This window comes from Protopterus annectens, chromosome 6.part1 (assembly GCF_019279795.1).
Source record: "Protopterus annectens isolate FY-2018-M chromosome 6.part1, PAN1.0, whole genome shotgun sequence".
In the NCBI taxonomy this organism is placed as follows: Eukaryota; Metazoa; Chordata; order Ceratodontiformes; family Protopteridae; genus Protopterus; species Protopterus annectens.
This window is the reverse complement of record NC_056738.1, coordinates 181,167,808-181,187,758: the sequence shown is the minus strand read 5'-3', so window position 1 is coordinate 181,187,758 and position 19,951 is coordinate 181,167,808. Positions and strand designations below refer to the sequence as shown.

Sequence of the window (19,951 nt, the reverse complement as noted above, 5' to 3'; positions counted from 1 at the left end):
GATTTTGTGGCAGGTTTAGCATTCTTTTTAGCCTTGGTAAAGTGTGAAAGTGGAACCTGTAACCTTGAGACACAATATTCAGAACCCATTTGTCTTGGGTGATTGTTTGCCAATTTTGAGAAAAAAAGCGCTAGTTTTCCCCCTAAGAGGGCTGCCAAAAGGGAAGTGCTTGGCGTACGAAGGAGGAAGTCACTTGGACTGTTTCCTGTAAGGTTGAGACTTGTCCTCACCTCCTTTTGGGGTTGAGGTGCCCCACTGTCTTTATCTGTTACAGCCTTGGGGTTGAGATCTGCCTCTTGGGCGTCTATATCTGCCTCTCTGTGGCCTGTCTGACACTGGAAAGGACCAATTCTTTGTAGGCCAATTTCTGCTAAATCGAGGTGGCTGTACCTGTAAGAAGTCTTTGACTGTTTGCATAGATTTAGCTTTATCCTCCATTTTCTTTTAACACCTCTTCTGCCTTAACACCAAACAAGGTATCATGCTGTAAAGGAGCATCCAATAATTTTGCCTTAACATGATCAGGTAAACTCTGTTCTTTTAACCAAGCATGTCTTTGAATCACAGAACCTGTAACTGCGGCTCTCCAAGAGGCCTCTAAAGAATCAAAACCACATTGCAGAGCATGTTTTCCCACCTGTTCAACTGCATGCAATAAATCCTGTATTTCCTTATAGTCAGGGGCTTCTGAGCTTGCAAGCATTTTCTGTTTTAACTGAGCCATTAAATATTGTTGGCACACTTAAGCATGTGAAACTGGCAATTTAAAGCCCTTACTGCTAAAGTTGCAGAAGTGTAAACTTTCTTCCCCCATCTATCCAATGCTCTGGAATTTCTGTCAGAGGGGACTGGATTTTTTGCAATGGAAGCCTTAACCACTTTGGGACCCTGGGAAATAGTTTCTGGATCAGCAGAAGGGTTTTTATGAATAAACTTGTGAGCGTCAGGGACTCTATAATACCTATTCTGGCTTGGCTGGTGCAGGGGGTAAAGAATCAGGAGATAAACTGGATTCAGAGAACACATCATCCACAATATCTTAACACAGGCGCGATTGCTAAGGGCCTGTGCTGAGGCAATAAAAGTAAGTCCCTGAGCCTTTTCTTGGATTCTGAATACTCCTGACTTTCCCAATGGAAATGCTCCCTCATGGAATGTAAGGTTTCCCCAAAAGACTAATCCTCAGGAGGAGAGGCTGAAGGGATGGATTCTTTAGCATCAGAGTCCTCATAGGGGGGTAGAGAGTATCCCTGGTCTGAAGAGGAAATCGAAACCTGATCAGAGGAATCCTAGTCTGTATCCTGCCTAGGCCTTTTCTCAGGAGGGGGATGGGAACCCCTGATTAGTGTAATGAGGTCTTCGGCCATTTTAAGCATCTACTTCTTAGGCATGGAGGACAGTCCAGGAGAATGCTGTACTTGCTTCTTTGTCTTTAATGGTGTTTTTGTCTTGGCTGTTGCTTTAATGGTAAGCTGTGAAGGTCTGAAGACACTCTCAGAAGCAGATGTCTGCTCAGTGGCTCCGGACCTATCTGAGGGGTTAGTTTCCGTAGGCCCAATACCTTGAGTTTCCAGAGGCCTAGTTGTCTCCACATGGGAGTCGGAGGTGGCCTGTGGCTCTGAGGTAGTGGGTGTCAGGGGCTGCGAAAGCGCCTCACTGAGAACTGGCGAGTGGCCTAGAAGAGGCTTCATCGTCTGTTCTGGACCTCGGATGCCTGTCCTTATCCTTGTCTTTGCGTTTTTTCATAATTGCGGTCGTCAGATGATCCGACGGCATAATATAATTGAATCTGTGGCCAAAGTAGTGCAAAGCAAAATCAAAATGTCATTTTACAGTGCGTTTGTTAAATCTAGCATAAAACCGACAACTAGTGACGTCTTGATCAGGGCCTAGGCATGGAATACAGTAAGAGTGGAAGTCCTTATGAGGTATTTGCTTCCCACAAGAAATACAATTATTAACTTTTTCTGACATCAGTCTGAGGCAAGAAAATAGTTTCCTGAACGGGGTACTTAGCTTTATTGAAGACTTTGGATCTGAAATTCGACTTCGAAAATCTCAGGAGTCAGCCGACCAGCACTTGCAAACTGCTTTTGCTTCGGGCACAGCACGGCAAGAAAGACTGAAGAAAATGGAGTCTGATGCAGCTTTTATACCCCTGGCGCACTGACGTCAGGGAAGAAGCGACAGCAACAGATGCCGGACCAAGACTTTGGAACTCTGGCCAACTACGGGACCACCTGACGGCAGGATAACCCAAGTGTAATGACTGCAGCAGTGTAACAGAATGAACATCTGCTTCTGCTTTGGGCTCCTCGGCAAGAAAGACTGATGTAATGGCGTTGGTTGCCTTACTTTATAGTACTGACGATCTGACGTTAGTCCTGAAGCGACAGCAACTGACAAAGAAATACTAAGCCTCTGGTAATCGAGCCGCCGAGGGCTACCCTGGGAGGGATAACCGAAATGTGATGACTGCAACAGTGAAACACGAAGAACATCTGACTGTATGTACTACAAGGCATGCAATGAGGTTAACATTGTTACAAAGTGTGTGTGTGTCCCTCTCTCTCACACTAAACTGCATAAAACAAATACCTCGTAAAGAATTGCTCAGAGAACAACCTGTAGTAGGACAAGTTTAATGGTACATCACAGATAAAAACTCAGTACAAAAAATAAACTCCAGTCAAGCGCTGTCATCCATGACGTCCTGAATTTTTATGGATGAAAGTGCTTGACTGGAGTTTTTTTTATTTTTTTGTACCGAGTTTTTATCTGTGATGTACCATTAAACTTGTCCAACTACAGGTTATTTTCTGGGCAATTCTTTATGAGGTACTTGTGTTTTATATGGTCGTGGTTTACCTTGTTGGCACACTGCTTATTTTTACTCTCAGTAAACTGCATTAAACCAGTAATCCTGCAGTGAATACATGAGGTACCTGAATCAACTGCAGTAGAGGCATTCACCTAAACATAGTACAATTTTACTCAAGGCATTCTATGTATGTCACTGTTAATGTATATCAGAGAGTAGCAGTAGCTTTTAATTTAATAAAATTATCTATACGCATTTCCAAAATTAGTAGCATTCTTTTGAAATAAATATCAAAATTGCAGTAGTAAGTTGTTCATTTGCGATAACACAAACTTTGTTCCTATTTTGTTCTTTTTAATGTGTGAGTTATCAAATATGAAGCTGGCAGATCAGACTCTTCGGCTCCAAAACTCAACTTCCTTTCCCACAGAGAAATGCATCCATAAATCTCAGATCGAGTTTGCCCTACTCTACCTTAGATAAACAAGGAAAGTACCCTAAATGCAGTAAAATGATGCACCAAGAAAAGGGTCAAAGGATTAAACTTCGTTTGGTCTGCACAGTGCGTCAGAAGCCACACGATAAAGATGACAATTTGGAAGGGGGAATGGAGGGAGGGCTGGTTGAGATGGACAAAAGAAGACAACACTGATCTAGTGTTACGGTAAGTACATAACGTTTGGATATGATGTTATCGCTTCCATCTATCTCAACCTGTGGGACATAGTCCTGGCTTGTCAAAAGTTGGTGGTATCAAGAGAAAACATTTGGCAAAATGGTGAAGCCCAAGGTTGATCTGGATCTGTACTGAAAGTCCAACTTGTAATGAGTTACAAAGGTATGAGTGCTGGAGCAAGGAGCATGAGCAAAAAAGCCAGTAGAAATATCAATCACTCTGGCAGAGTGGATTTTTCATTTAATAGGTAAAGGTATACTCTCACCAAATGAGGAAAGGAAATACAATCAGAAGCCCATTTGGACAAGACTACCTTTGAAACAGGCTCTTCCAATCTAAGTGTAGAAAAGGATACAAAAAGTTGGTTAGATTTCCTGAAATATTTTATTCTATCTAAATAAAATCTCAACTGGTGATGAACATTCTACCAATTAAGTATGAACTCTCCCTTGTTGTTGATATATGGAAAAAAAAAAAAAAAAACAGGCAAATGAATTAACTGGCCGCTTTAAGTGAAAGGAAGGGTTTGTCCACAAAGATAAGGTAAGGAATGAGGAGTGCAAGGCAAAGCTTGAAGCTCTGAAACTATTTTCTTTGAAGTAATTGCCACTGAGAAAATGAGTTTTCCAAGACAGCACCTTTAAGTCTATGGTAGTAGATGGCTTGAAATGAGGTCTAGATACATTTGGAACAAAACAGAAGTCCCAAGGAGGGAAGGAGGGCCTGGATCCCTTATCGGGGATTTAAGGAGAAAGGTACCCTTCAAAAAGGCTTTAGACAGTTTGAGGCATGCAATAGGCGTGTAGATCCACGTGGAAATTAGAAATGGCTAACTAAACCTCAACAGTGGAATAACACAGCCTAGAATGAAAAATATCTGCCAAATCAACTAAAATTGCATCCAAATGTAGCATAAAAGGGGTCTATGCCCTTACAAGCAGTCCAAAGAAATCTCTTCCAATTGCTAGAGCAAATCTTTCTGGTTGAGGGTTTTTGAGAACGAGAGAAAACAGAAAACTCTCTTGGAAAGCTTGGGATCTCTGGCCATCACTGGAATTGGAGCAACTAAGTGGTCAACTTGAGGAGCTTGAGATTTAGGTAATGCTGTCCCGAAGGATGGTATATCAAGTCTGTACCCAGATCCAGAACCCAAGATGGGTGCAACAAATGAGGCCAGAGGATGGAGAACCATACTTCTGTGGGCCAGAAGGGAGATACAAGAATCACGGTCACTCTGGCATGGGCTGCTTTCTGTAGAAAATTTATTATCAGGGCATAAGGAGAATATGTATGCAGGAGACCTAAGGACCAAGTATGGAGCAGTGTGTCCCTTGGTGACTCTCCTTTTGGAAGAAGCAGAGAGATTGCAGTAGGTTCAGCTCCAACAGTTGAACACATGAGCCACCATGAATGGATTGAGGGACCACTAGTGAGGCATGAGGATACGCCTGTTAAAGGTGCCTGCCAATATGTTGGATGTCACTGGGATGTGCACTGCTATGGGAAAGCACTGTGATGTCACCACTGCCACAACCTCATAGCTTCTTGACAGAGGGGGCAGGACTGGGATCCCCCCCATACTTTATGTACCAAACCACTGCCATGTTCCCAGTCTGAATGGCTATCACACCAATCGTCAGGAAGCATGGAAAGGCCTGCAATACTAGGACTGCTCTCATCTCCAAAACACTGATGTAAAGACAGGCATCTGAAGGGCACTAGGCTCCTTAGGCTGTCTTCCCTTCAGAAATGCCCCCCCCCCCCCAAATAAAGGAACATTTATGGTTACTATGGCCTTGGGCTGAGAGAAGGCAAATGAATAATCCACACAGAATTGATCTGATTTCAGCTACCAAGATATGTGCTTACAGCATGTGCTAGTGAGATTTACTGGGAAGTTAATTAGATGAGAAGACCTTAACTACTGGAAAGATAACGACCACCAAAGAACTATCAGAAAAACCTGGTCAAAGGAACAAAACAGACAGTGGTGGCCATCAGGCCATGGAACCAAGGAAGCGCGTGGCCTCTGTGAAAGTAGAGCATGACTGGCTTAAGTCATAATGGCAGAAGTCTGAAGGGATGCAGTTTACGAAGACGATTGGTGTTGTTCAAATGGCATCTAATAAACTCCAGACTGGACTTTCTAAAATTCACTGTGATGCCCACAGACAGACGTAACTGGAGCAGATAGTTCCTCGTATGCAACAGAAATGTAACAGAAATGTACTTGAGGTGGCTGGGAAGGACACAGATGCCATAGTGGAGTCCAATGCTCAAAGCCTGAAGATGCAGGCTTTCCAGATGACACCACCTGTGAAGCAGAGTCCCTATATGGACTGCAAGATCAGGACAGATCAGATGTAGAAATGGAAATCCTATTCTCTAACTGAGAACAATTCTTTCCATGACGTTGAATGCCAGCACCGACGTCGGACAACAAGGAAGGGACCACCTGTAATCCCTGTCTGATCTGATGCAGAGACCGGAGCACAGCAGAGCTACCCAGAGAAGGGGTGTCTCAGAGTTGAACCCAACCCCAGAACTTCTGCTCCGACCTCATGGCTCCAAGAAGCACTCGGCTATGAGAGGACTAGAGAAGAGAACATCAGGGAAGAAACCTGACCCAAAGGCAACAAAGCTACTGGCACTGACAAAGGAGTAAGACAGGGCATAGTTGGAACCATGAACAATGGAGTTGAAAAATGGGCTGGAGGAGAAACAACTAGTGCTGGGGCCAAAGGAAGGGAACCCTCTAGCCTCGGAGCAGAAGGTGAGGGAATGATTCTCCAGGGCCATCTGGGCCTTTAAAAATGCTTCTCACAAGTTTTTCCAAACTAGAATCCTTAACACTCCTGAAGGAGTTGTCAGACCTGGATTAAGCTATAGATGATGGCAAAGTGGGTCAATGCAAATAAGTCTCCTGGATCCAAAAAGGAAACTCCTGGACCTGAATAGGGGAGAACTCCAGTTTGGGAATAACAGGGATGAAGGAGGAATAGAGCTATATGTAACAGAAGCCACAGCTAAAAAAAAGGGATTAGAATGCTTAGAATGGGTGAATATGACGACTCAAAACTTGGAATCAAAGGAGAAAGATCAGAGCAGAGAGGTTACCGATGCAGGATCATGGCTAGAAGCCACAGAAGCCAAAACGTCTTGGGAGGTATGGGTCCGTCTGACCCTTGAGAGAATGTTTCTGGCCTGTCACTAAGTTTTGCCTTTTTTTTTCTTCTCTTTCCAGTTTTTCCTTCTCCTTAAGATCCATCTTCCCTGTCCTTGTCCTTCTATTTCTTTTTATCACCATTTTTCATGGAGGGAGAAGGAGGGATAAGTACTTGACTAGCTGAAGAAGAGGGTAGCATCTCCTCGAGAACCAACTTAGCCTGGTGAACAGCTATGGCGCTGGACCCCAAAAAGCAGCACAATTTTGTACTCTGTTTCAGGTGGACACCGAGGCAGTAAACACTTTTACCCTGAATCCTTGGGGGGGGGGGTAACTTGTGTCCACAACCCACAGGCCACACATTTTTTGAAACCCTAAGCCTTACTCCTGCTACGATCTAAAACTACAAGGCACAGAGACAATTGCAAGCAGGAATACCAAAAACACAAATGCAAAAAGAATCATTATAAACGACTGCAAAATCTAAACCACAAATGTACTTTATCCCAAAAACTAGAGACTAGGAAGTTCAACAAAGCAGATTAAAAAAAAAAAAAAAAAAAGTTTGAGTTTAAGAGAGGAACTGGTGGCAAGGAGAGTTCACCACACACAAGACAGTGCTGACTAAAACTCAACTTCTGCAGAATCCTACCACACACAATGCTAGAAAAGCTATAACAAGCCTATAATTGAAGGAGTGGAGGAAACGCTTCGCTACAGGAGCTTTGAAGAATGCATCTGATGTTTGAAACAGCAAACGACATTTGAGATTTAAGGAGGGCAAAGCATTATGGGGAGGAGTTTGAGCTCTGGATCTGAAGTCTTCTTTGACTGCTTTGGATCCAATAACCCACAGGCTGAGACAGACAGAAGAGATATATTTTTATTTTTCACCAACGCAAGTAAATTAAACACAGAACCTTTCCAAAAAAAGACGCAAAAAGGAACACTTATAACCTATCTTCGGCAGATGAGTGCCCTTGTATAAGGGCTGTGCCTTAATGCCATGTCTGAACTACCTCTAAGATAGTATACCCAAGTACAGGAGGGGGTTTGAGTACCCATCTACCTCTCTCTACTGGACAATATTTCAGTATTCAGTTTTTGTAGTAGTTAATCTTATATTAGGTAATCATATAGACATGTTAAGCGCTTACACAGCCACACAAGCTTCCTGTACTATGGCTTCTTCCAATCTATGTTTTGCCAGTAGACAGATTTGTTTCTTAGAATATATCCTTTTTCCTGGAATCTTCTATTCATACCTACACTGTACTTGAATTTCGTTCTCTCTCTACTCCCTAGTTTTAACAAATTTTTTTACTCTTATTTTCACATCATCTCCCTTCTAACTACTCTGTAGTTTTAACAAGTATTTTTTTCTCTTCACTTTTACTCATTCTGCTCTCTCATTTCTTTCAATTTTACTCAATCACTCCACATCTGCAAGGCAACTCAGTATTCTACACAACTGTAATACTGCACCTGACAACTGCTACCATCCTTACATCTTACCAACAACTACCTCTATATACGACTCTCCATGACCACCCCAGTCATTTCTTAAACACTACACATCAACAATTAATAGCCCTCGTATCTTCTCTCCTCTGTTGCTGTCCACCTATTTAAAGTATTAAACCCACAACAACTCTGACAGCAAGACTTCCCCAGATATGTCATTTTACTGCTTATTTATTTATTTATTTACTATTTATTGTTTGAAAAGTAGCTGGAGAAACAGGAAATAAATAAATAAATAAGCAGTAAAATGACATATCCCCTTTCCTTTCCATTACAGTTGGTGTCCCTCAAGGATCCATTTTAAGTCCCGTTGTTCAATATATTCATTAATGATCTCCACCTAGCTTCTAAACAAGCCAATATCATACAGTACTCAGATGATGAAGCATCTGCAAAAAGCACAGATAAATTAAAACAACTCACCCAAGAGTTTTTCTCCACCATAGAGATCTGGCTGTCTGATACAGCTGCTTCTCAACTGTAAGAAAACAAAACTGATCCTATTTACCTTACTCAACTGACTACAAAAATATTTTCAAAATTGTTTAACACCAAAACATAAACAACTAGTCAGTCAAATTAAGCTTCTAGTAGTCACCGTTGATGAAAGCTTAAAAATTTGATCACATAAAGCAAGCAGTAAAACAAAATCCACAAAAAGCTAGGTGCAATCTATACATTCAAACAATACCTCACAGTAATTACAGAGAAAGTATTGCTCAATCCCACTCTCATCCCTATGCTACATTATGCTGCTCCCATCTCGATTAATCTACAATCCATTCAACTCTCACTCTTAGAGCATCCTGTAATAAGGTGACAAATTTGCCGCCAGTCATCATTACATGACGTATCACTGACCTTAAAAAACTTCACTGGTTAGAACTAAGGCACTACCTTACACCTTGCTCAACAAACTCATCAATCCAGACAAATGTCCTGTTCTGAAATATACTCAGCAACTCTATAGCCCAATTAGAAGGCTGAGAAGGACTGAAAAAAATGGTAGTAACTATTACAAAAGGTAACAACTCAGCTGGTGACCTGCACTCCTCCCGTCTAATATTAAGAACTCCCCTTCTCTCACGCTAAGAAACACAGTAAACACCAACAACGGCATATCTAAGAGATACCAGGCTCTCTACATGCTCAACTCCTGGATGATACATTTTCTGACCATTACTTTCTCCTATTCTTTCCAAGCACTACACCCTTAGTTATTGGTACAAAATCTCCTTGTCCTCTACCTTTCCCTCTTTTTCCTATCTGTCCTAAAACATTTTTTCTCACCTCTTACTACTAACAATCCTTTTCTCTCCTTCGACAAAGTTCATTTCCAAACATGTTTGATAACTCAAGTAATTAATGATACGTTGTTTAAATGTTGTATTTTTGTTGATTGCTTGTATACCTCTGTTAATTACTAGCACAACTGTATTTACAATGTTCCGGAGTTATTCTACCTGAAAAAGTTTCATAGCTCATTACATGATGCCAATATTGATTAATGACACTCTGTTTAAATTTCATATACTTGGTGATTACGTCCACCTCTGTTTACTGTATTCTTTATGCAATGTTGGAATTTTTCTGGAGTTTTTCTCTCTGGGACACTGCTTAAAAGGGGCAGCTTTCTGCCCAATAAGACTATCCTGGTAAGCAAACGCAATAAATAATTCTTTCAACTCTGCCTTCAACTTCTGATGCCAGTTCACTTTTTATTCCACTCAATTACTTCAGTTTTCAATACATTGTCTGTTTTTTTCTCACAGTCTTTCCTAGAGATTTAATCAATGTACTGTTTATTCACTTCTAGTATGACACTAATCTATTCCCTTCAGTATTTTAGTACTACTGCACACTGTATATGATCATGACTCTTTTCATGCTAACAAACAACTCTGTACATTTATCTTTCACATGAGGTTACTCTCTGCATCACAATCTGTTTCTCACTATAATTATTTTTTAAACCACTTTTATTCCCAGAAAGAAAAGTCTGTGGCTAATCACTAGCACAGCTCCACGTTACTTCTCTAACAAAAGCTAGCTAAGTAAAAGCTGCTACTCATTCTTCTACACATTTGAGCAAAACGCTGAACTTCCACCTTTTTGTACACAACCTCTCCCATCAAATTTGTTTTAGGTTTGCACACTGCAGAATGTGTTTCTATTTCACTAAGCAAGGTGTTAAACTTAAGCAGCATATAAATGGCTGCTCGGTTAACACCATGCTTAGCTAGTGATATGAAATTTGAAGTGTCTTCACACTAATGTTCTCTACACCAACACTTTTGTAGTTCTCTTTGTTCTAAAACATATCTGATGTGACATCTTCAGCAGTAGTCCTACCCCCCCCCCCCCCACACACACACACACACACATTATCTAGCACCATTTTTAACTACTTCACCTACATGCAAACTTCATAAACTTGTCTCTTCTGGAAGTCTAAATACTTAATGTTTGCTTTTTCAATGGCTAAAGATGCAACACTTTTTTTTTTGCTTAAACTTACCTTATGCTACTTATCTGCAATGTTGATAACAGCATCCCATGCTTTCAACAACTTTTCACTATTGCTCAGCCTTTTGTTCTACTACATTTCAATGCTTGTCATTTTTTCTCCTACAAGTGAAGTGCTGCATTCATGCTAAAAGTGTGGTTTTATTTTAACGTACCTACTTCACCACTACATCACTCAGAAAAAGTACATTTCACTTGCCCAACAGACAACACACAATATTTTTTAGTGCACCGTCACAATGCAAATCACCAGCAATATGATCACTCTCATTATTCCAAGAACATTACATTTCGGTCCAACTCAATTTGAGCTTCTTCAGTTATCTGACTTCCCTAATTAATTTTCCTTCATAATCTTACAGCTACCTTTAGCCATCGTCATAACATTCTCAAAACGTCCATGACCAAAACGGCTGTATACATCAAATAATCCAATTTTAGGGCACCTTGGCCAATATCCTTTTCCCTTACAACTGGTAACATGACATCAGGGTTTTATATGGGTGATGTGTAAAGTGGATGCGGCCATAAAAAATATCTGCGTACAATGCACATTTCTAGTACACAAAGTAAAACAGAGACAACTAACTTTCATTAGAGAATGGCATGCTTATATGAGTAAGACAAAAATACATTACCTCAATTAGCATAACCAAGTAGGAAAAGTTGCATTTTAATGCCCGTTGTCTTACCTGTTCTTCTAGGGTCTTTGTAATCTGGGGGTGGTTCTGCATACGGACACAGTTCATCATCTTCGTAACCCACATTCATCCACCTGTCTTTCATAATTTGCTGTTCAAATAGAGAAGTCATTATCAAACATGCCAAATCTGTGTGATATTTTTCACTCATAAAATGTTAAGAAAACAGAGATAAATAGTTAGGTTACTATGATTAAGTATTCAATCTCAATGGGGTCTCTGATTTCTAGTGATAACCAAACTTGAGTCATCAGCTGAAACAAGAAACACTGTGCTTCATCACAGAATTAAGTGGGGCTCTTAGCATATGGAACACAATTTTTTCCTGAACAAAAAGCAATGGCAGGTAAAATGAAGATCTGTGTGACATACATCTTATTCACCACATGTCATAACACTGTCCTTGTTGGCAATGACACCAACACTGAATACGTGCGCACTATTTTCCATTATAATGGCTAATACAGTTTTGGAAGACTGCCAATGTCTCGGCATGTATGGTAGGATAAAGCAGAAATTTACTCAAACTTTTGTATAACAAATGTCAGAAGATGACAACCACCCCCGATCAAACATACTACAAGCCAACAGACACGACTGATGCCATGAATCCACAATTCAAGTCCTAGTATTCAACAGTTTCTAAATACAACTTTTTTCCTTCAGAAACAATTTCATAATTTTGCATACTGCAACAGTCAAGCAAAAAAAAAAAAAAAAAAAGAAATGTGGGAAAGAGAATAAAATTGTATTAAGCACTAGACGTATGAGGTAATTCAAACTGGCAATAAAACTAACTTAAGGACCGTCTTTCATATAGTGATATGACTGATCTGCTTACAGGACCACTTCCAACAGGGACTGCAAAAACTGGAACTCCTAAAGACATTCTACCGGTCTGTGCATCAGACAAATTCATTCAATTTTTAACTTGGTAACATTAAAATAGAAGTTATGTTCTTACCATAACGTTCCATGTTAGTTGTCTTCTTCTCGCCTTCTTTCTTGCTGGATGGGTTCGGAGCCGACCTCGGCTCCGACTCGGCCACTCTAAAAGCTCGAGAGTTGGTTCCACCGGCTCGAGGCTCCCCTTATATCCCACAATGCTAGGCGGTAATACCTCAGATCTCGTTTGTAAGCTAGGCCCAGCCAATAAGAAATCCAGAACTACTGGAAATGGGAAACCCACCTCTATAAAATGACAGAAAGAAGGTGACCCAAAACCTGATGAAGGAATATATACATAGTATAGTATATACATATATACAATAGAGGTGGTAGGAAGAAAGGTCTCAATCAAACTCCTCTAGGTCTGTCCAGGCTAGGGGGAAGGAGGGTGGGATGCAAGAAAGAAGGCGAGAAGAAGACAACTAACATGGAACGCTATGGTAAGAACATAACTTCTATATGTTAAGTTGTCCATCTCGCCTTCATTCTTGCTGGATGGGACCGCGTCCCTAGCACCTTGTCCCGGGTGGCCTATCGGAACAGACTCTTGAGTACAGTGGAACCAAAGTTAGCTCTATGTCTAGAAGCTAAATCCAACTTATAATGAGAAATGAAAGTGTGAGGAGTAGCCCATGTAGCTGCTGCACAAATCGTATCAATAGGCAGCCTATCTTGGAAAGCTATAGAAGTAGCCAAAGCTCTAGTAGAATGAGCCTTAGGTCTGTTAGGCAACTTCTGGTGTCTAATCTCATACACAAAGGAAATCAAGGATGTAAGCCATCTGGAGAGTGATACTTTCGAAACAGGAAGGCCTTTTCTGCCTTCTGCATAAGAAACAAACAATTGGTCAGCTTTTCTGGTCTGTTTGGTCCTATCCAAATAATACCTTAATTGTCGATGAACATCTAGCCAATGTGATTTTTGTTCAGACCTGTTAGAATAGTTAGGAAAAAACACAGGAAGGTCAATGTTTTGATTTAGATTTGCTGCAGAGGCTACTTTAGGCAAAAAGGATGGGTTGGTCCGTAAGGATACCCTATCCTTATGAAACAAAAGATATGGTGATCGACTGCAGAGTGCATGAAGCTCTGAGACCCTTCTAGCCGAAGTAATGGCTACCAGAAAGAGTGTCTTCCAGGATAGCAATTTCATTGAACAGGAAGCTGCAGGTTCAAAAGGGGGAAGAATCAAAGATGTGAGAACTAAATTAGGGTCCCAAGAAGGAGGAGGACTTCTTATAGGAGGCTTGAGAAGAAAAACTCCCTTCAAGAAAGCTTTGCAAAGCTTGTGAGACATGATGGCAGAATCCGAGATGCCCACATGAAAGTTAGATATAGCTGCCAATTGAACTTTAAGAGTAGATGGAGACGAACCTGCGTGGAATAGTTCGGCTAAGAAATCAAGGACCGTTTGAATGGGAGCAGTGAAAGGATCTATGTCCCTTCCTTGAGCCCAATAGGAGAAACGTTTCCACTTACTAAGATAAATCTTCCGGGTGGAAGATTTATGGGAGGCTATAAAATATCTCGAACTGAGTGAGATATTTGAGGAAGCCTGGCTAAGGTTGGAATTGGAGGAACCAAGCCGTGAGGTTCAGACAGGGGAGAGAGCGATGTAACTGACCCGACTGATGGATCAAAAGATCTGGAACTAGGTCCAGATGCCAGGGTTGCTCCAACAGAAAATGGTGTAGAAAAGGGAACCAAACCTGTCGAGGCCAGTAAGGGCCAATGAGGATCAATGAAGCCTTCTGAGCGATAGCTTTCTGTATCACTTGAGAAATTAGTGGGAAGGGAGGAAATGCATACAGAAGTCCCCGGGGCCAAATTTGGACTAGAGCGTCCCTGCTGGGATGGCCTGGTAGAGGAAAGAGGGTGAAATAATCTTTGCACTTGCTGTTTTGGGGAGTAGCAAAAAGGTCGCAGCAAGGCTGGCCCCACTTTAGAAAAATTTTCTCCAAGATTGAATTTTTCAGAGACCACTCGTGAGGCATGAGAATAGCTCTGCTCAATTTGTCTGCAATGAGATTGGACTTTCCGGGGATGTGCATTGCTATCAGAAACCGCTGAGAAGAAATCACCCATTGCCACAGTCTGAGTGCTTCTCGACATAGGGGGTAGGACCTGGTTCCGCCTTGTTTGTTGACATACCACACTACAGACATGTTTGTCCATCTGAATTGCTATCGTTCCCAAAGGAAGAGAGTCTTGAAGGGCTTGCAACGCTAAAAGCACTGCTCTCATCTCTAGAACATTTATATGCAAGTGGCGTTCGTCTGGTTGCCATATGCCCTGGACTGTCCTGCCCTGACAATGCCCCCCCCCCACCCGATCAGGGAGGCGTCCATTGTCAGAGTAGCAACCGGAGGGGGAGGGACAAAAGGTCTTCCTAGGAAGAGCTGGGGGGAAGAAATCCACCAAAGGAGATGATTCCTGCATGCTTGCGTTATCACAATGGTGTGGGACATCGGAAGTTGTTGGTATGACCATTGTGTGAAGAGCATCCATTGTAAGATTCTCATGTGAAATCTGGCTAATAGAAGTAGAGGGATAGCAGCCGCCATAATCCCCAGTACTTTTAGGACTAACCTGACTTTGATTCTGTTGCTGTGGAAAAGAAGGGAGACTAGTTTGTGTATGTCTGCTATCCTTTGGTCTGTGAGTCTCGCAGACATGTTGATTGTGTCTAGATTTGCGCCTATGAAGGTAATAACACGACAATACGACAAAACAGACTTTTCGCAATTTATTGAGATACCTAGCTTTCGAAATATGCGAAAAGTGTAGTCTCTGGCAAGTAGCAGAAGATGCTTGGTGGGAGCTGTAAGGAGCCAGTCGTCTAAGTATGGAAACACCTGGAATCCTTGACGTCTCAGGTGAGAGGCCACCACTGCCATGCATTTGGTAAACACCCGGGGGGCTGTGGTGAGTCCAAAGGGCAGGGCTCTGAATTGAAAGTGACTGGTTCCCAGCCTGAAGCGGAGGAATCTCCTGGAGCGTCTGTTCATTTTTATATGATAGTACGCATCCTGGAGGTCTATAGAGCACATCCAGTTTTCCTTTCCCAATAGGGGTAGGATGGATTGCAACGCGACCATCCGAAATCTTGTTTTCTTGACAGACTTGTTCAAGATGCTGAGATCCAAAATAGGCCTCCAGTCCCCTGTTTTCTTTGGAACCAAAAAGAATTTGGAGTAGATTCCGGATCCTTGCTGGTCTGCTGGCACTGGCTGAATGGCTCTTTTTGCAAGCAACTTTGATATTTCTAACGCTGCTTGATCCCTTTGAGCGGGTGGAACATCTGGAAGGGATTTTTTTGATTGATTTGGAATGCGAAAGAACGGAATGGAATAGCCTTCGGAAATGATGGACTGTACCTACTTGTCTTGAGTTAGGGATCGCCAGGCTTCTGGGTACAGTGATAATCTTCCCCCGACTGCCTCCGAAGGTGGACAGTCGGGCAACACCTCAGGGATGCTGGAAGGGCTTATCAGAAAAGGTTTCTTGATTGCCCTGGTTCTGCGGACCCCCCCTGCCTCTAGGGCGACGTCTACCATTATTGTTCACCCCTCTGCCTCTAGAGGGGAACCGACTCTGTGCGTCAGGCAAAGCCCCTTGAGATTGCTTGCGGAACCACATTTTCCCACTTTTCTGGCCTTTGGGGTAAGGCCTAGAAGGAGTAGAAAAATGGACTCCGACAGCAGAAAGAGTTTTGCCATCCGTCTCGCACCTTGTCAAGGTTTCTTTCACTTGAGGACCAAAAAGGGACGATCCATCAAACGGGGAATTAGTGAAAGACGTCTTAAAGGGGTCCGCAAAATTGCATAGCCTCATCCAGGCATGCCGGCGTAAGGCCACACCTGTCCCTGCGGCTCTGCTCACTCCATCAGCCGCATAAGAAAGGAGGCGCATGGAGGAGTTAGCTATAGAATTTAGGGTAGCCAGCTGAGCGTTCATCTTGTCTTGAAAACCCGCAGCTGTAGGATCCTTTAACATCTCACTCGCTTCCTTGATCAAGTCTCTTTGAAGACGAGTGAAATGACAGAGGTAGTTCAGCGAACGCATAGAAAAGGTCGCTGACTAAAACATCCGCTTCCCGTACCTGTCCATAGACCTAGATTCCTTGTTAGGGGGATGGACAGGCACTGAAGGATCAGCTAGTTCCTTCTTAGTGGCAGCAGCTACCACCACAGCATCCACAGAAACTCCCTTAGTCAGAAATTGCTTGTCTGCTGGTGCTGTAATAAACTTTGAAGGTCTCCTGGGGGTGGGGTCCACTGAGTCAGGAGCCGTCCAAGCCTTTTTTGCTACCACCTGCATAAGGGGGTCAAAGGGGGGGACACCCAGGAGGTGGAAGGGCGAGAGCCGAATGCCTCAAGATACACAGATTCATCCTCCGAAGGGTTAAGGGCTGGCCAATTTCCCCTCTGTTTCAAGATCTCCAGAATGTCTGCAAAGGAGACATCTTCAGAAGGGGAACGGGGGGAACCCTCAGAATCCTCTAAATCCGTGTCAGAGGTGACAGACTCAGGTGGGTCTATGTGCTTCCTCTTGCACTTTATCTTCCTAGGGGGCTCCCCTGCCAATTCAGGAGAGGCCTCGGAAGAGGATGAGATCCCCACAGGGGATTCTTGAGGAGCTGGCCCTCTGCGGTCTGGGATGAGGGAGTGAGTAGACATTACCTGAGGCACTGAAGAGGGAGGGAGGGACGGATGGAGCTGACTGTGGAGTTGAACCGGGTTCCAACACACTCCGTATGACCTCGAAAGCACCCCTGTCAGGCAGAGCCAGAGGTCCCCGCTCCGAAAAGCTGAAAACCTCCCTCGGCACCGACAGTGATGGCTCCGAGGCCGATGTCGGAGCCAAACTCACCAGCGCCGAAACGCCGAGAGGGAGAGCGGGGTCGGACAAGGGTCCGATGCCACTCACCCCCTCGGAGCCGACGAGGGAAGTCCGGCGCCGAGATTCTTCCAGGGAAGAAATCGGAGCCGACGACGGCGCCGAAGACAACTGTATCGGCTCCGATGCTACCACAGTCTCGGGTCCGAAACGCCCCGGCTCCGAGCTCAAAGGAGTCGGAGGAGGAACATTTTGAGGAATAGGATTAAGCATCAACTGATGAGTCGGGCTCTGAAGCATTTGGGCCAGTGCCTCGGACTTAAGTCGACTCACTACCCTCTGAAGGTCATGGTCAGACAGTCTCGATGACCTAGAGGAGTGAGATCTATGGCTCCGTTCAGACAGCAAGGGAGATGCTGGAGCCAAATGAACGGAGCCAAGGGACGGTGACCTAGACCTCTTCCTAGATGTCGGTTCCGATAGTCTTATCGGAGCCGACTCAGAGATTTCTAATACCTCGGCTCCAGCCGGAGCCGAGGGAACCACAGAAATAAGAGCTCGAGTCTCATCGGCTCCAGCCGGAGCCGATGTAGTAGCAGACTTCGACGCCTTAGGTGTCGACTCAGATGCTGGAGTCGAAGACCTAGAAGCCTTAGAGGGTTTTTGCCAGATGAAACAGTCGGGGGACCCTCAGGTTTAAGCAAGCCCCGTAAGATGAGCTTATTCTTTCTTTCCTGCAGGACTCTAGGGCTGAAGCCATGGCATACAGCACAAGAGTCCTGCAGGTGTAAAGGTCCCAGGCAGTAGACACAAGAAGTGTGACCGTCTGTCAGAGACATTTTCTGACAGCACGAGTCACACTTCTTGAAGCCTGAAACCTTTGAATCCTTAGACATTTTAAGGAACAAGTGTAATCACACACAAGCACAAACACACCGATTACACTATTCACTAAAATAAAACTAATAAAACTAATAAATTTAGTTAGATAGTTATAAATTATAACAGTCCCTAAAAAACACATACACTCCAAGGGGGGATGGAGGGCCTGAAGGCCTAAGGGAAGAACATATAAGTTCTTGTGGAAAAAAGGGTGAAAAACAAGGAGGAAGGGATAAAAATCCTTTCAAAGTAAGGGGATACTGAACAAAAACTAATTTAAAAGGGATTTAGTTAAACTTTTAAACTATTTTCTACACTAACCTGAAGCCGGTTGAAGCAACACACCTCGATCGCTGTAGCGGCAAACGAGATCTAAGGTATTACCGCCTAGCATTGTGGGATATAAGGGGAGCCTCGAGCCGGTGGAACCAACTCTCGAGCTTTTAGAGTGGCCGAGTCGGAGCCGAGGTCGGCTCCGAACCCATCCAGCAAGAATGAAGGCGAGATGGACAACTTAACATCATTTGTTATGGAAGATTTATTTTTGAGAAAACCATTATAGACAATGGTTCTTATATTTTAAGGGCTAGCAACATGGCAAAAACCTGGACAAGATAACTGGTGAAGGGGAATACAATATGCACGTTATTTCTTCTATAGATTTTTTTTTTTGGGATGCAACAGCACTGCTATCATGCGAAGCTGACAATCTGACTGTAAATGTCCCGAGTACCATACAACCAAAACTAGCTCTGTTCTATATAGTTATTTACTGATATACTGGATGCAAGTAGATATGTTGCCAATCATGTTGTGCCTTGCTCTGTTCATGATGCATTTAGCAAGGCACATCATCATTAGCATCTACTCTACATCCAGTACATCAGTGAATAACTATTAACGGAACACAGTGAGATGAGTTTATCAAAGATTTGTTTACTGAGAATGCTAGAGTTTCTAAAAGTAGTCTTATTGGCAGGATATTACTGGGTCATCTGCAGAATTGATACTTATTTTTTTTTATTTTACAATTTGATCACCAGAGAGGTTCATAGGTGTTTACTAGGCTAACGACCGCAGGGGCCTTTTAAGCTAAGCCATACATCCCAAATCTCTGACAACTTCTGGCATTCTTGATAATTGTAAGCAGGGACTTGGGATATAAAACATTTACAGGCAGTGGCCTGAAGGATGAACCATTTACAAGTGCCTGTGTCTATTAGAGACACAGGTACCAAACTGGGAATGAAGTTCTTGTTCCCCATCCAACTGCCCAAGTTACACATGAATTGGGTTAAGGAGGAACTCTACTTCACATGGATGGGGAGCCTGTTCCAGAGATGGGGTAGTCTCAGGGATACATACCTGTCTGTCCAGCAGGTCCTATTTATATCACAGGCAAGGTTTAAGTTTTTAGAATGGGTAATTTTAGTGCTGTTTGTTTTGTGGATATGCAGGAGGTCCATCAGAGTGGAGTCTGATAATGCCTTGTATGCCAGTCATAGATCCCCCCCTCAAAAGCCTGTAGGAGACAGAATACAGAGAAGGGGCCTTGAGGCAGTCTGTATAGTACATTTTACTTACGCCCTGCATTCTTTTAGTGAGGAACCTCTGTGGACGTTCCAATTACTGGATACACCTGGTTAGGTACATACCAAAGGGGGCACTGTACTCAATGATAGGTCTGATGAATGCCGAACACAGTGGAACAATGACTTCCTTGAACTTAGGTGTCATACTTTTGCGAGCTAACTCTTGAGTCGCAACCTGGGTCAAACATCGCATACTGTCATGCATCTGGTTCCAAAACATGATGTAGTTGTCACTGCCAAGGACTGATAATGATCTTCATATAACACAAGCTTCACA

The 19,951-nt window shown here is 43.1% G+C and overlaps 1 protein-coding gene across 7 annotated transcripts in view; it reads right to left on the bottom strand.

Moving 5' to 3' along the window:
* Positions 1 to 19,951, bottom strand: part of MARK2 (microtubule affinity regulating kinase 2) — a 2,737,523-nt gene that overhangs the window by 1,112,403 nt on the left and 1,605,169 nt on the right. For all 7 annotated transcript variants that reach the window (XM_044075616.1, XM_044075618.1, XM_044075619.1 and 4 more), the window contains exon 10: positions 11,406 to 11,505. In XM_044075616.1, coding sequence (XP_043931551.1) covers positions 11,406 to 11,505 — 100 coding nt within the window. The remainder of the gene's footprint in view (positions 1 to 11,405; positions 11,506 to 19,951) is intronic.